This window comes from Quercus suber, unplaced genomic scaffold, assembly GCF_002906115.3.
Source record: "Quercus suber isolate HL8 unplaced genomic scaffold, Cork oak 2.0 scaffold_721, whole genome shotgun sequence".
In the NCBI taxonomy this organism is placed as follows: Eukaryota; Viridiplantae; Streptophyta; class Magnoliopsida; order Fagales; family Fagaceae; genus Quercus; species Quercus suber.
In genome coordinates, this window is record NW_027070161.1 from 1 (window position 1) to 12,949 (window position 12,949).

General features: G+C 35.0%; 2 protein-coding genes across 2 annotated transcripts; one reads left to right on the forward strand and one right to left on the reverse strand.

The window, feature by feature from the left end:
• Positions 1-4,751: 4,751 nt before the first annotated feature.
• LOC111995064 (large ribosomal subunit protein uL15m) lies at positions 4,752-6,319 on the reverse strand. Its single transcript, XM_065766580.1, has 3 exons — positions 6,186-6,319; positions 6,005-6,094; positions 4,752-5,229 (listed from the first exon to the last, which is right to left on the reverse strand). Exons 1-3 carry the CDS (start codon positions 6,198-6,200, stop codon positions 4,966-4,968), a joined length of 369 nt encoding a protein of 122 aa, XP_065622652.1. The 5' UTR covers positions 6,201-6,319; the 3' UTR covers positions 4,752-4,965.
• A 4,377-nt stretch (positions 6,320-10,696) lies between these two features.
• Positions 10,697-12,818, forward strand: LOC136064622 (uncharacterized). The gene is made up of 2 exons (XM_065766575.1): positions 10,697-11,092; positions 12,783-12,818. Exons 1-2 carry the CDS (start codon positions 10,697-10,699, stop codon positions 12,816-12,818), a joined length of 432 nt encoding a protein of 143 aa, XP_065622647.1.
• Positions 12,819-12,949: the final 131 nt, after the last annotated feature.

Sequence of the window (12,949 nt, forward strand, 5' to 3'; positions counted from 1 at the left end):
TGTAAGTTAAACCATACCCACAAGTAAAATTGATGAAACACCATCAATAAAAATAGAAAATTTTCTTCTAGCATATGGAAAAAGGCCACCCTATTTTCGTATCAACAGTCCAAGCCAATGCAAGGGTGCCCAGTTGATAGTTGAGAATACACCATGAAATATGCGGGGACAAACAAACTCTCACAAGTTAATAACACTGGATTAGCCTATGTGGCACACTTAACAAATCTTAAGAAATGAAAATTTTAAAACTACTTATCCAGGTATAAAGAATTCATAGACCAGCTCACCCTGTCAAAGACGTATTGAATACCACTTCACCAACTTGTGTTCCCGAAGCACCAAATGACTTAGCCCTCCAAATTGAACCATCTTCAAGCACAAGTCTAGCATCCGAAGTTTTCCAAGGCCTTTCTGCCACACCTAAAGCAATAGAGATTGCATCAACTTTCAAGTACCATAACTATATTTATATAGATCACAATATGAGTAATGATGGTCTATAGTGATAGAGCATTCACATCAGTTCAGCTAAAACAACATAAGCCCCCAAATCTGGCCAATAAACCCAAAAAAAAACACACCCATCAGCTCATTTATTCATTATACAACGTTCAAATCAAGAAAATTTGACATTTTAATGAAATAGGAGTATAGAATAGATAATCAGGTGTGAGCGTTTTGCATAGTGGTTAGCTAATATAGAAAAAAGTAGGTTCTTATTCTAAAATAGACAGCAATTTTTACATAAGCTTTCCGGCAAAACTACCATTTTGGGTCTCTCAATTATGCATTAAGTGTTCAATTTCGTCCCTAGATGAACGGAACCCTCAATTCAGTCTTCAAAAAAGGGTTCAATTTCACCATTGCCACCAAAACTAACAGCCAAAAAAATCAAACAAATCATGCTTCCTTTCAACTCTTTGGTCTTTTATCAATAACAATCAAATTAGAACCACAGCTTTAATCACTCAATTTGTAAACCGATTTCACTAACTTATTTCAGTAACACCATAGACTGAATTGACACAATCAAAAGTTCAGAAACAAAATACATAATAGTATTGTTTAAATTTCCTAATGCATGCAGCAAAATTAGCGAACATAAAACACACAGGAATGATAGAGCAGAAGGGTTACCTGTGGAGGCACGGTCGGAGGAGAGAGAAACAGAGCATCTAACTGTGAAAGCCCTAAGAATGGAAGAAGGATCGGAAAGAGGCTTTGATGAAGTAAAGCAGGTGAGTGGGTTTGTCACCGCCAATTCCATTGCTTTGCTTACCATTTTTCAAGTCTCGCAGTCACAGAACGCGGCAGTTGTGTTTTTTGAGTTTAGGTTTTGTGAGTTAATTTCTCTACTTTACCACCCAAACTATTCCGCAAATTACACTCTAACCCCTGAACTTTTCAGATGGGCGTTTTGTATCCTAATCTGTTATACTTTGCACCCTGGACTTAAATTTTCTGTTATATTGGACGGAAAGCTCACTCTCATGAGTTTGCATGTGACTCTTGTTTAAAGTGAAACATGGGCCAATGACCCAAATGCCCTTCTTCCAACCCAACAACAAGCCACTTTCTCTCTCTAAACTCTTCCACTGTTTTTGGCCACACACAGTCACAGCCACCAATTTACGGGCATGAGATCCGCAATCAGAACCCACACATTGTTGGCCGTCTCACAACCAAAAACCAGATCAAAAACACAAATTCATAGGGATACAAAATCATAAACACAAATTCGGACCAACCCACACAAGATCCACAAACACAAATCTCATTCAATCTATCACCAAGATCTGCCGTGAGAGAGAGAGAGAGGAGCTAATCATACACAACCAAAACCTAACCCAGATTTGAATCGGGACCTAAACAAACCTAAATCAGATATGAATTGCAACCAAAACAAAACCTAAATCGGAGCTAGCCACCATCACCCACTACCATCTGCGACCCAGCCACCGTACCACCCTCAAAGTCCGCTGATCTGTGCATGCAAGAGACCCAGAACACCAAGTCACGTGTCAGAGAGAGGGACTGCCTGAGACTGTGATCTGTGTAAAAGACGTGAGGAGGTACTTTTGAGTTTTGACTTGGAAGAGGGCATTTAGGTATTTTGACTTGCTGTTACTTAAATAATAGTCATGTGCTAGTCACGTGATTGAGCTTGCCGTCCAATGTAACAGATAATTTAAGTAACAAATGTCGTACTTTACTTTGAGTACGAAATGTGTATCCAAAAAGTTTAGGGTGTAAAGAATTTAGGGTATAATTTATGATGGTAAAGTGTAATTTTTTTTTTTAATATAAAGAGTAGTTTGCAACACTATTTGCGAAGTGGGCTCACTCTGTCTCAAATGAGAATCAAAGTGAGAGAGAGAGAGAGACGAGACTTAGAGGAGGTGTGGTTAAAATTTGCAATATATTTTAGAAAAAATTATAAATTACACCCATAAAGTTTGAAAATTATTGGATTTTACACCTTGAAATTTTAGAATTTAAATTTTACTCCCTGAAATTTGGGGTGTTTAAATTTTATCACATAAAGTTTAGGGTTATTTGGATTTTACACCCCAAATTTTGAAAATTTAGGGGGTAAAATCTAAACACTATTTGCGAAGTGGGCTCACTTTGTCTCTGGAGAGAGAGAGAGAGAGAGAGAGAGAGAGAGAGAGAGAAGAGAGAGAGAGAGAGAGAGAGAGAGAGAGAGAGAGAGAGAGAGAGAGAGAGAGAGAGAGAGAGAGAGAGAGGTTTTGGTTAAATTTTGCAATATTTTTTAGGGTAAATTGCAAATTATACCTCTAAAGTTTGGGGATGATTGAATTTTATACCTTCAAGTTTCAGAATTTGAATTTTACTCCTTAAAGTTTAGGGTTATTTGGATTTTGTACCCCAAAATTCTGAAAATTTATGGTGTAAAATCTAAACAACTAAAAATTTTAGGGAGTAAAATTCAAACATTCCTAAAATATAGAGGGTAAAATCCAAATTCTAAAACTTTAGAGTGTAAAATCTATTCAACCTCAAACTTTAGGGTGTAATTTGCAATTTACCCTATATTTTATTTGAATATTCCTTTTCTAGACAAAGTTTGGCTATATTCCTAAAATAAAAATTTAAGATTATTATATATTTTGAGAATCTAATGATTGGGTTATATGTTTTTTATGATTTTAATACACATATTAAGTTTTGTACTAATTAGATATTTTATTATACGATTCATAAACTTTTTTTTTTATGTATAATTTTAGACAACAAAAACTTGCAACATAAACAATTAATTGATGACATAGCTATTATTATTATTATTTTTTTATCTTTTCAAAATTTTATAATCACAAAGGATATGAAAAGAAAATGCAAACAAATGATGAATTTGTTAAAATTCATATCCAATGAAAATATAAAGTAAAGTTGTAGCCTTAGGCTACAACTAAGTTTATAGCCAAACTTTTTATCATTCTTTTTATGTGCTTATTTATAAGTGTTCTTCTAGTTTTTTTTTTTAAATCTTCCACAATTTACAAAAGGTCATGTTCACGAGTGTTCTTATGACAATTTAATAAATCATAATTATTTTAGAAAAATTTTTATATTATTTTTATAGAAAATATAAAAAAGTAGTAAAAAATATTAATTACTTTTTTCTCATAAATTTTTTTAAAATATATTTCTTATGCACATATATATTACCATATGTATATTGACTAAAAACTCTATGTACTTATGATAGTAACGAAAAGTAAAATGCGGTTGATCATTGTTCATTGATATTCACGTCAAGCAACAAATCCTGGAGAAGTTATTCTGTGTTTTCGTTGCATGTTTCTTCTCCCTCATATGAGGTCATGTTTCTTCTCCCTCACATGAGGGTGGACCTCATGTGAGGGAGAAGAAACACCCTCATGTGAGGGAGAAGAAACATGCAACAGAAACAAAGTGAATTTTTCCCAAATCCTGGGACAATGGTGTTTAGGTCAATTCATAGTTGACACTCAGCTTTGTATGTATGTATGTATGTATGTATGTCTTTATCCTCACAATTATCTAGGGAAAATGAAACGCACAAATCATGTGAAATTTTAATAATTCTTTCTTATTTCTTTTTTTCATTAATTTATAATTTTATTTATATTGTAGATTTGTAGGTGTGTAACCTGTTCTTAACTTATCGTTTAGTTTTGGAAAGAAAATAAACATATGTTTGTCCAAATTGGCAAATTTTGTACACAGAAATCATCTAAGTGATCATATACATGAGTTTAGTTTCGATCGAACCCAAGCTTGTCCATTTCACCTGAAATCACTGATGTCAAGGATCCGTAGACTATAGAATAGGATTCAAAATGTACAACAAAAACCAATCAGAAAATAGAATAGACCAACTTTAATTTAATGTTTAATATTGATTTCTATACGGTAAATTGAGGGCAGGTGCAGGCGTGCAGGCCCAATGATTTCTTTAAAGGAAAAGCTATCAACTTATCATTATCATAACCATTTGATTGTTTCAAAAAGAAAAATCATTATTAAAAAAAACCCTTAATGTTATAAGCAGTACTTATCAAATTCAAGTTTGGGTAGTATAACCATTTGGTTGGTTGAAGAAGCTTAGGACTTGGATAAAGCTTTGGAGCTTGTATCCAAAGCCAATAAGGTCCTTGCAGTATAGGACAGGAGGGTCTAGAATCCATCATCCAATGTTCAACAAAACATTGAAGACGTTTGAAATAAGGTAGACAATAACAAAGTAGAAAGCTTTCTTCACTCTGTTGAGATCGCTCAAAAGCATTTTCCCTCAGTCTATTCAAACTTTGTTTTGAAGCACAGCAACTAGCTTGTGCAAAGCATATTGAAATTTCCTGCACCTACAATCTTAAAAGAAACAAAATTTGCTTGCATGCTAACTCGTCATCAAAATACCAATTCTTGAATGAGCCAACAAACTGCATGGTTGGTTTATTAAGCAGATGAACTGGAGGCTGCCTCCTTTTCGTCAACTGAAAATGGTATAGGTTTGGTTGGGGCAGGCAACCGGCCGATGCTGTCAACTTTATCCATTTGTTTCGGGGGAGGCCTAGCTGCTTTGGGCAACAACCTGCCTTTCTTTTCAAACCACTCAGGCTTGAGCAGTGCTCGGAAGCCCAATTTGTTGTAATACACTCTTCTAACAGACCCACCAGCAGCTTCAACTGCTTCCTTTGCCCTAACTGTGACCCTTGAAACCTGTCAACGTCACATATAAGTATGGTTTTGTGTTTCACAAAGAGTGCTCTGCTTGTGCTTGAAATATCCAGATAAAGTGCATTAGCGTTTAGTTCTAAACTAAGGATACGTCTTGGATACTTTCTTGACAAACTAGCACACAAAGGATAACACTGATGAACTCCAAAGGGTAACTCAATTTAAAAACACCTGATGTCTCATTGAAAGTGCAGTGCATAACTATGGTAAACACCTAGAGTCTTCAAACTAGTTACTTATCCATGAACCTTGTTTTTTGGAATAAAACTACTAAGCTCTGAACATTTACATATAAATATATATTTTACCATATGCATCATACATAAAAAAAATTATTCAATAGCAAAGTTGAACATTTTAAGATTTTAGTAAATGTTGACTTTTATGATCATTGAGAATATAATGAAACCACCAGGACCTAAACTGTGGGATTAAAATAATACAGCACGAACATATTTTTTGATAAGTAATACAGCACTAAAATATATATAGAGACATAGATATAGATGATATCATTTTTTTCTCTTTTTCTGTATTCTACATCTGGTTGAAGTGGTGCAGTTGAGTATAATAGAGGCATAGATATAGATGAAATCATTTTTGTTTTCTATATTCAACATCTGGTTGAAGTGGTGCAGCAGCACTCTCAAGTCTCAACCCATCAGGTTGATATATGAAGCATGAATGATGCCTCGATTATATGGAAGAAAAGGCGTGGTCAGTATATAATGCAGAAAGACCTAAGATAAAGATTCACCTCCAGATGAATTGGCCACTTGATTTGTTCAGCACCTCGTCCCATCAATCTTACTCCATCTTTTATTTGCTTTCCTATTGCCCCTGTATCCTATTGCAATAGTTATAGCCAGAATGAGCCAAAGCGAATGAAGGAAAGGAAATGGTTCAAATTTGGAAACTAGAGAAGGAAGTAAATGTACCTTGAGTGTTTTCATTGTAATCAATTCAGAAGAATCTATCTTCCCAGCATTTATAAGTTTGGCAATTTTTCCCAAGCCTACTGGCTGCCAGAAAAGATGAAGATTTATAAATTTGGCATTTATACTCAAGTAGTTATCAAGAAGTAAATTTAATGAAAAGTAACACAATCAGAACACTCTTTTCAACAAGAAAGGCCAAGTAGATCAATCTATCCTAAATATTGAGAGAGAGAGAGAGAGTGAAAGTTTGTAATAGGAGCTCCTGCCATAGCCATTAATTCTGCAACAAAAGATCGAGATCCAGACAAAAAAAATAAACTAACTTTTTTTTATTTGGATGCAAATCAATGATAAACAAATTAAATAAACAATAAGTTCTTTTAGTCAAAGCTTCTAAATGAACATAGTAATGTTTAAACCAATAAAAATAAAAAATAAAAAAAAAAAGCCATAGCAAAGGTGCCTAACATATGAGTTTTAGTGGGAAAAAGCAAGAGTTACCAAACTAACTATTAGCTACGAACTTCTACAAATAAATATATGTTCTTCTCATCCCTATACATCATACATATAAATTTTTCAATAACATAATTGAACATTTTGAACTGTTGATGAATGCTAACTTTTATGACCCATTGAGAATATAACGAAACCACCTGAACCTACACTGTGGAGTGTGGATTATAAATAATACAGCACCAAAATATAAGTAGAGGCACATATATAGATGACATCAATTTTTTTTTTTTTGGGTAAATTTCACTAAGACCCTGTAAACTTTTATGTTGTTGAAATAAGACCTTGTTAACCCATTTTTTTCCCCACCAATTTGGTATTATACCAATAGACCCTTCTATCAGTGTTCCATCTAATTGCTAACGGAGAGATCACGTGGCTTACAATAGAAAATAAAAAATAGAGCATCTTGCAAGGTAGTCAAAGGCAAAAGGTGACCTTAAGGCACCACGGCCTTGTATCACCCAAGGTGTGAAGCGACAAAAAGGCGCTAGCCCAAGTAAAGCAAGGCACCAAATTCAAAAAATATTTATTATACATATAGAACTTAAATCATATGTACCTATTGTATTGAAATATTATAAAATGAAATGTTTTTAAATGCGTTGCATGAATAAATTAGGTCTACCAAATAATTTCAAAATAGGACTAACTTGGTTTAGGATCTATTAATTATTTTAACAATAGGTTTTATAACATGCTTTTTTAAATTAATAATCTAATAATAGGTTTTTCAAAAAACTTCTATAAAGATAAAATAAAAATAAAAATAAATAAATGCTAAGGCTCTTGCCTTAGCGCCGTTTTCATTACTTAAGGTGGTTGCCTTGCTCTCCTAGACTCTAAAGGTGAGTGCCTCACTAAGGGCGCTTGCCTTTAACTACAATGGCATCTCGTCATTGTTCCCCTCCCTTATCTTCTTCTACCCCCCCCCCCCCTCTCTCACTCTCTCTCTCTCTCACACACACAACATTTTTTTTTCCCTTTATTTCTTCTCTCTCTCTCTCCCCTTTATTTGGGATTTCATGTCTAGCATCCCCTATTGCTCCAAGAACTCAACCCCGCTCAGTATATTCTGAAAGACAACCCAGCATCAGCATCAATCTAAGTGGCGTCACTCCAAATACCCAAACTCGCCTTAGATCTTCGTTGGTGACAGTCTCGAAGTACTCAGGATTTGTAAGTGGGTTTGTTGATTTAGTTCATTGAAAATGGGTTTGATTTTTTACCATTCATTTCATGATGAGTTCGCATGCGATGGTGGTTGTTTGATGGTTGAGGTGGGCTGTGTGGTGGAGGCTGTAGCAGGGTTGTGATCTAGGTGCCCATCATTGCCAAATTATTGAAATTTTAGCATGCAACAAGCTTACAAAGTTGGCAAGATTGTTATACCATGTATTTGCCTCCCAGTAACTAATTACTACTCTTAAGATATGATCCTTAGGATCTACAGATATGTCAGATTCCTTAAGTGTAGATATGACCCCAAAGCCTATCAAAAAAAAAAAAGATATCACCCCAAAGCATTACTTCTACAGAATAAGGATAGGTGTCCAGGTTTCATGCAACTTAGAACAAATACTCCACAGCCAATATCTAGCAGCAATATTGGAGCAAACTCCCAAATTTTAGGAAAATTCTAGGCCTAAATTGCAAAATCTCATCAACTCGTGTAAGACTAACCACCCCAGATTCACGGGTTCAAGTGATCATCTCCTAAAATGGCCGTCCACATAAAGTTTGATCAGCCCACTACTTTTTCTGGGTCATGCCCCAAAATCTCTATTCACTTAATTTTCAATTTATCCTCTAGGTGGGACCTTTTAAGTTTGGGCCTCCATTGTTACTCAGCTTGGAAAGATTACAACTGACATACAAAAAAAAAATATTACTTGACACATCCAAACCTCGCCCCACTTGTCTACCAAGCCAAACCCCAATGACCAATTGGCACTCCCCTCGTACATACAGAGATTATGTCAAAACTGTTACTGCAACAACTTCAGCAAGAACTTTACTGCAACGACTTTTAAATCCATCCAAAATGTTATAGAATATTAGAACACGGTAAACAATCTAAGCTTGTAGTTTAAGGGCATAAGCATTTTTTTGATTGGTGGTTCAAAGGCATAATCATTAATCAAACAATATAATAACCCACTAATTTCAAAACTTGATGCACTTTTAGCGATGAACAAGTTAGAAGCCCTCTTTTCCTGATAATTTTAAGTTTTATTAGAAACAAGTTAGATTCTTTTCATGTCGATAGTGATTAGAATATGAATGATAACTTGAAGCCAGTAGAGCTAACCCAGGACCCTCTGATATGCTGTTACAGTATTTGCTCTATTGTCCTTACTCAGATATCAGACATTGACTTCTATCCTCAATGATTTATACAATGACAGAACTAGCAGTTAACAAGAAATTACATCTATCATGTGGTTAATGAAAACAGATTGCTTCACTGGTTTTTTCTTTTTCCTTTTTTGAGTGAAGATTAAAAATATTCTCAAGAACTTTTGATCTTTGGTTTTGAAATTCACCACACTAAGGTACACTCACTTGTTCTTATATTCTGAAATTTACATAGTACATGTTATCAATTGCGAATGAAGTAGATCCGTTAATTTTTTTGCTGCGTATGTTTTGTATGCGATACAAACATGTATTTTTCCTTCAGTGATGACACCACGATAAAACTTGATGGGATGAAAGGGTCGACGGTGTGGAAAGGCCGACGGGTCTAGCATAGTCTAGCTTGGCCCCCATGAATATCTATACATAGAAATTTCTTATGTAACACGCAAGAGGAACCCCATTACTCACCCATATCTCCATCATATGGAAAGACACCCTGAGATCTTGGAAACCCTCCTAACTAGGGAAAATTCCTACCCTAAAGGGATTTCAATTCGTTACTCATCACTATATAAGCACCAGATCTCCACTTTTCTCAGGTACGCAAAAACTACCTAACTCTCTCACTATAGAGTTCTTAGAGTTTTCTCAGTCTCTAACTTGACCTTCGGAGGTTCTTGGCTGGTGCCATACCGATGCCTTCTACTTGGTCTTGTCATTCTTGTTCTACAGGTATCCATTGGAGTGATCTAGATCTTAAAACTCATTGACGATTTTAGCACGTCATCAATTATATTTTTATTTATGTATATTTGTCTAGAAATATAGTTATATAGACTTGAAATTGGATTATATAAGTTTGTAAATAAGTTCATATGATATTAAAATATAAGTTGTGGTTTTATTGATAACATAAATGGTATATTCATAGTAAAAAATAAAAATTCATAGATTTGTAGAGTAAAAAATTTTAATTAAGATATTAATATATATATAAGAAAAGAATAAGTTAATCAAGTAGCTCGTAAACAAGCTTGAGCTTGTTTGACCAAAAAAACAAAAGAACCAAATGTGAACATGAAATTTTGATTAGTAATGAGCTTGAGTATAAAGTAAAATAAAATAAACAAACATGAATGTTTAATACTCAGCTTGACTAGTTTACAACCCAATCTATGAGTTATCTGGCCATTATCATGACGAAGGGAATGACATAAGATAGAATTGACAAAAATGTATAGGTACATGGAATTTTTTATAAATATGATTTGATAGTAGAATGGTGAGGAATTTAAGCCTAAATGTTAAGGGTAACAAAACTCTTAACACAATGCAAGTAATTTTAATTGAAAATGAAATTTGCATGTTTTTTTAATTAATAATTTATCGAATATTTGACTTATAGGAAATTTTTATAAAGTTTCTTAGATATATTTAAACATATAACTGTATTTAAGATCATTTTCTTTCAGTTTAGCAAAAAAAAAATGAAAAAAAAAAGATAATTTTCTTTCCAAAAAAAAAAAGTTTAAATCTTATTGGTTAGTAAAATTATGTGTTAGATTTAACTGAAAGTGAAATGAGCTGAAACCCACAGGGACTTCTCAAGCTTCACCACAAAAAGAAAAAAAGAAATGTTGAGAAGAAGACTTTCTTCCATTCTCTCCAACTCAATCCTGTCAATCCGCGCCAATACCAATCCCAATCTCATACTCCAACCTTTACGCTTCACACAATGCCTTGATTCTACTACTTCCATATTGACTGTCCAGAAAGTGCCCACAGTTTTTGAGAGCATTAGGTGGTACAGCCTTTTGAGTCTGAACGATCTGAGAGACAAGGTCCCAAGGAAGCAGAAGACAAGGAAGGGCAGAGGAATTGGGTCGGGGAAAGGCAAGACTGCTGGGAGGGGTCACAAGGGACAGAGAGCCAGAGGCTCTGGGAAGCTCGGCTTTGAAGGGGGTCAGACCCCTCTTCGTCGTCGCTTGCCCAAGCGTGGCTTCCATAATCCATTTAGTCTCACTTTTCAGGTACCCTTTTGTTTTTCTTTTTTGAAAAATAAAAATGGGGTCTTTATTGTGCTGGTTGGTTGCTGAGAAAGTGCAAGAAAATTGGAGTTTTGGGTTTGTGTTCGATGTGTTTGATGATTTGTCTGTGTTTTGGGAACTGATAGTTAGATTGGAATCTTAGTAATTTTTAAGATTATGCATCTTAATAGGTTTGTTTTTGGGTGTTCTCATATATAGTTCCCGCGTACATGGATTGTGCCCCTTTTGCAATATAAATCAATTTCTTACTTAAGAGAAAAAAGGAAAAAGAAAAAACCAGTGAAGCAATCTGTTTTCATTAACCACATGATAGATGTAATTTCTTGTTAACTGCTAGTTCTGTCATTGTATAAATCATTGAGGATAGAAGTCAATGTCTGATATCTGAGTAAGGACAATAGAGCAAATACTGTAACAGCATATCAGAGGGTCCTGGGTTAGCTCTACTGGCTTCAAGTTATCATTCATATTCTAATCACTATCGACATGAAAAGAATCTAACTTGTTTCTAATAAAACTTAAAATTATCAGGAAAAGAGGGCTTCTAACTTGTTCATCGCTAAAAGTGCATCAAGTTTTGAAATTAGTGGGTTATTATATTGTTTGATTAATGATTATGCCTTTGAACCACCAATCAAAAAAATGCTTATGCCCTTAAACTACAAGCTTAGATTGTTTACCGTGTTCTAATATTCTATAACATTTTGGATGGATTTAAAAGTCGTTGCAGTAAAGTTCTTGCTGAAGTTGTTGCAGTAACAGTTTTGACATAATCTCTGTATGTACGAGGGGAGTGCCAATTGGTCATTGGGGTTTGGCTTGGTAGACAAGTGGGGCGAGGTTTGGATGTGTCAAGTAATATTTTTTTTTTGTATGTCAGTTGTAATCTTTCCAAGCTGAGTAACAATGGAGGCCCAAACTTAAAAGGTCCCACCTAGAGGATAAATTGAAAATTAAGTGAATAGAGATTTTGGGGCATGACCCAGAAAAAGTAGTGGGCTGATCAAACTTTATGTGGACGGCCATTTTAGGAGATGATCACTTGAACCCGTGAATCTGGGGTGGTTAGTCTTACACGAGTTGATGAGATTTTGCAATTTAGGCCTAGAATTTTCCTAAAATTTGGGAGTTTGCTCCAATATTGCTGCTAGATATTGGCTGTGGAGTATTTGTTCTAAGTTGCATGAAACCTGGACACCTATCCTTATTCTGTAGAAGTAATGCTTTGGGGTGATATCTTTTTTTTTTTTGATAGGCTTTGGGGTCATATCTACACTTAAGGAATCTGACATATCTGTAGATCCTAAGGATCATATCTTAAGAGTAGTAATTAGTTACTGGGAGGCAAATACATGGTATAACAATCTTGCCAACTTTGTAAGCTTGTTGCATGCTAAAATTTCAATAATTTGGCAATGATGGGCACCTAGATCACAACCCTGCTACAGCCTCCACCACACAGCCCACCTCAACCATCAAACAACCACCATCGCATGCGAACTCATCATGAAATGAATGGTAAAAAATCAAACCCATTTTCAATGAACTAAATCAACAAACCCACTTACAAATCCTGAGTACTTCGAGACTGTCACCAACGAAGATCTAAGGCGAGTTTGGGTATTTGGAGTGACGCCACTTAGATTGATGCTGATGCTGGGTTGTCTTTCAGAATATACTGAGCGGGGTTGAGTTCTTGGAGCAATAGGGGATGCTAGACATGAAATCCCAAATAAAGGGGAGAGAGAGAGAGAAGAAATAAAGGGAAAAAAAAATGTTGTGTGTGTGAGAGAGAGAGAGAGTGAGAGAGGGGGGGGGGGGGGGGGAAGAAGATAAGGG

Bases quoted from the DNA above. Each gene is read 5' to 3' on its own strand.
- LOC111995064 (XM_065766580.1), bottom strand. The intron at 5,230-6,004 runs GTGAATCTTTAT...TGACGTTGACAG, and splicing joins AGTGGCCAATTCATCTGGAG to GTTTCAAGGGTCACAGTTAG.
- LOC136064622 (XM_065766575.1), top strand. From the start codon at position 10,697: ATGTTGAGAAGAAGACTTTCTTCCATTCTCTCCAACTCAATCCTGTCA. The intron at 11,093-12,782 runs GTACCCTTTTGT...GTTGTCTTTCAG, and splicing joins CATTTAGTCTCACTTTTCAG to AATATACTGAGCGGGGTTGA.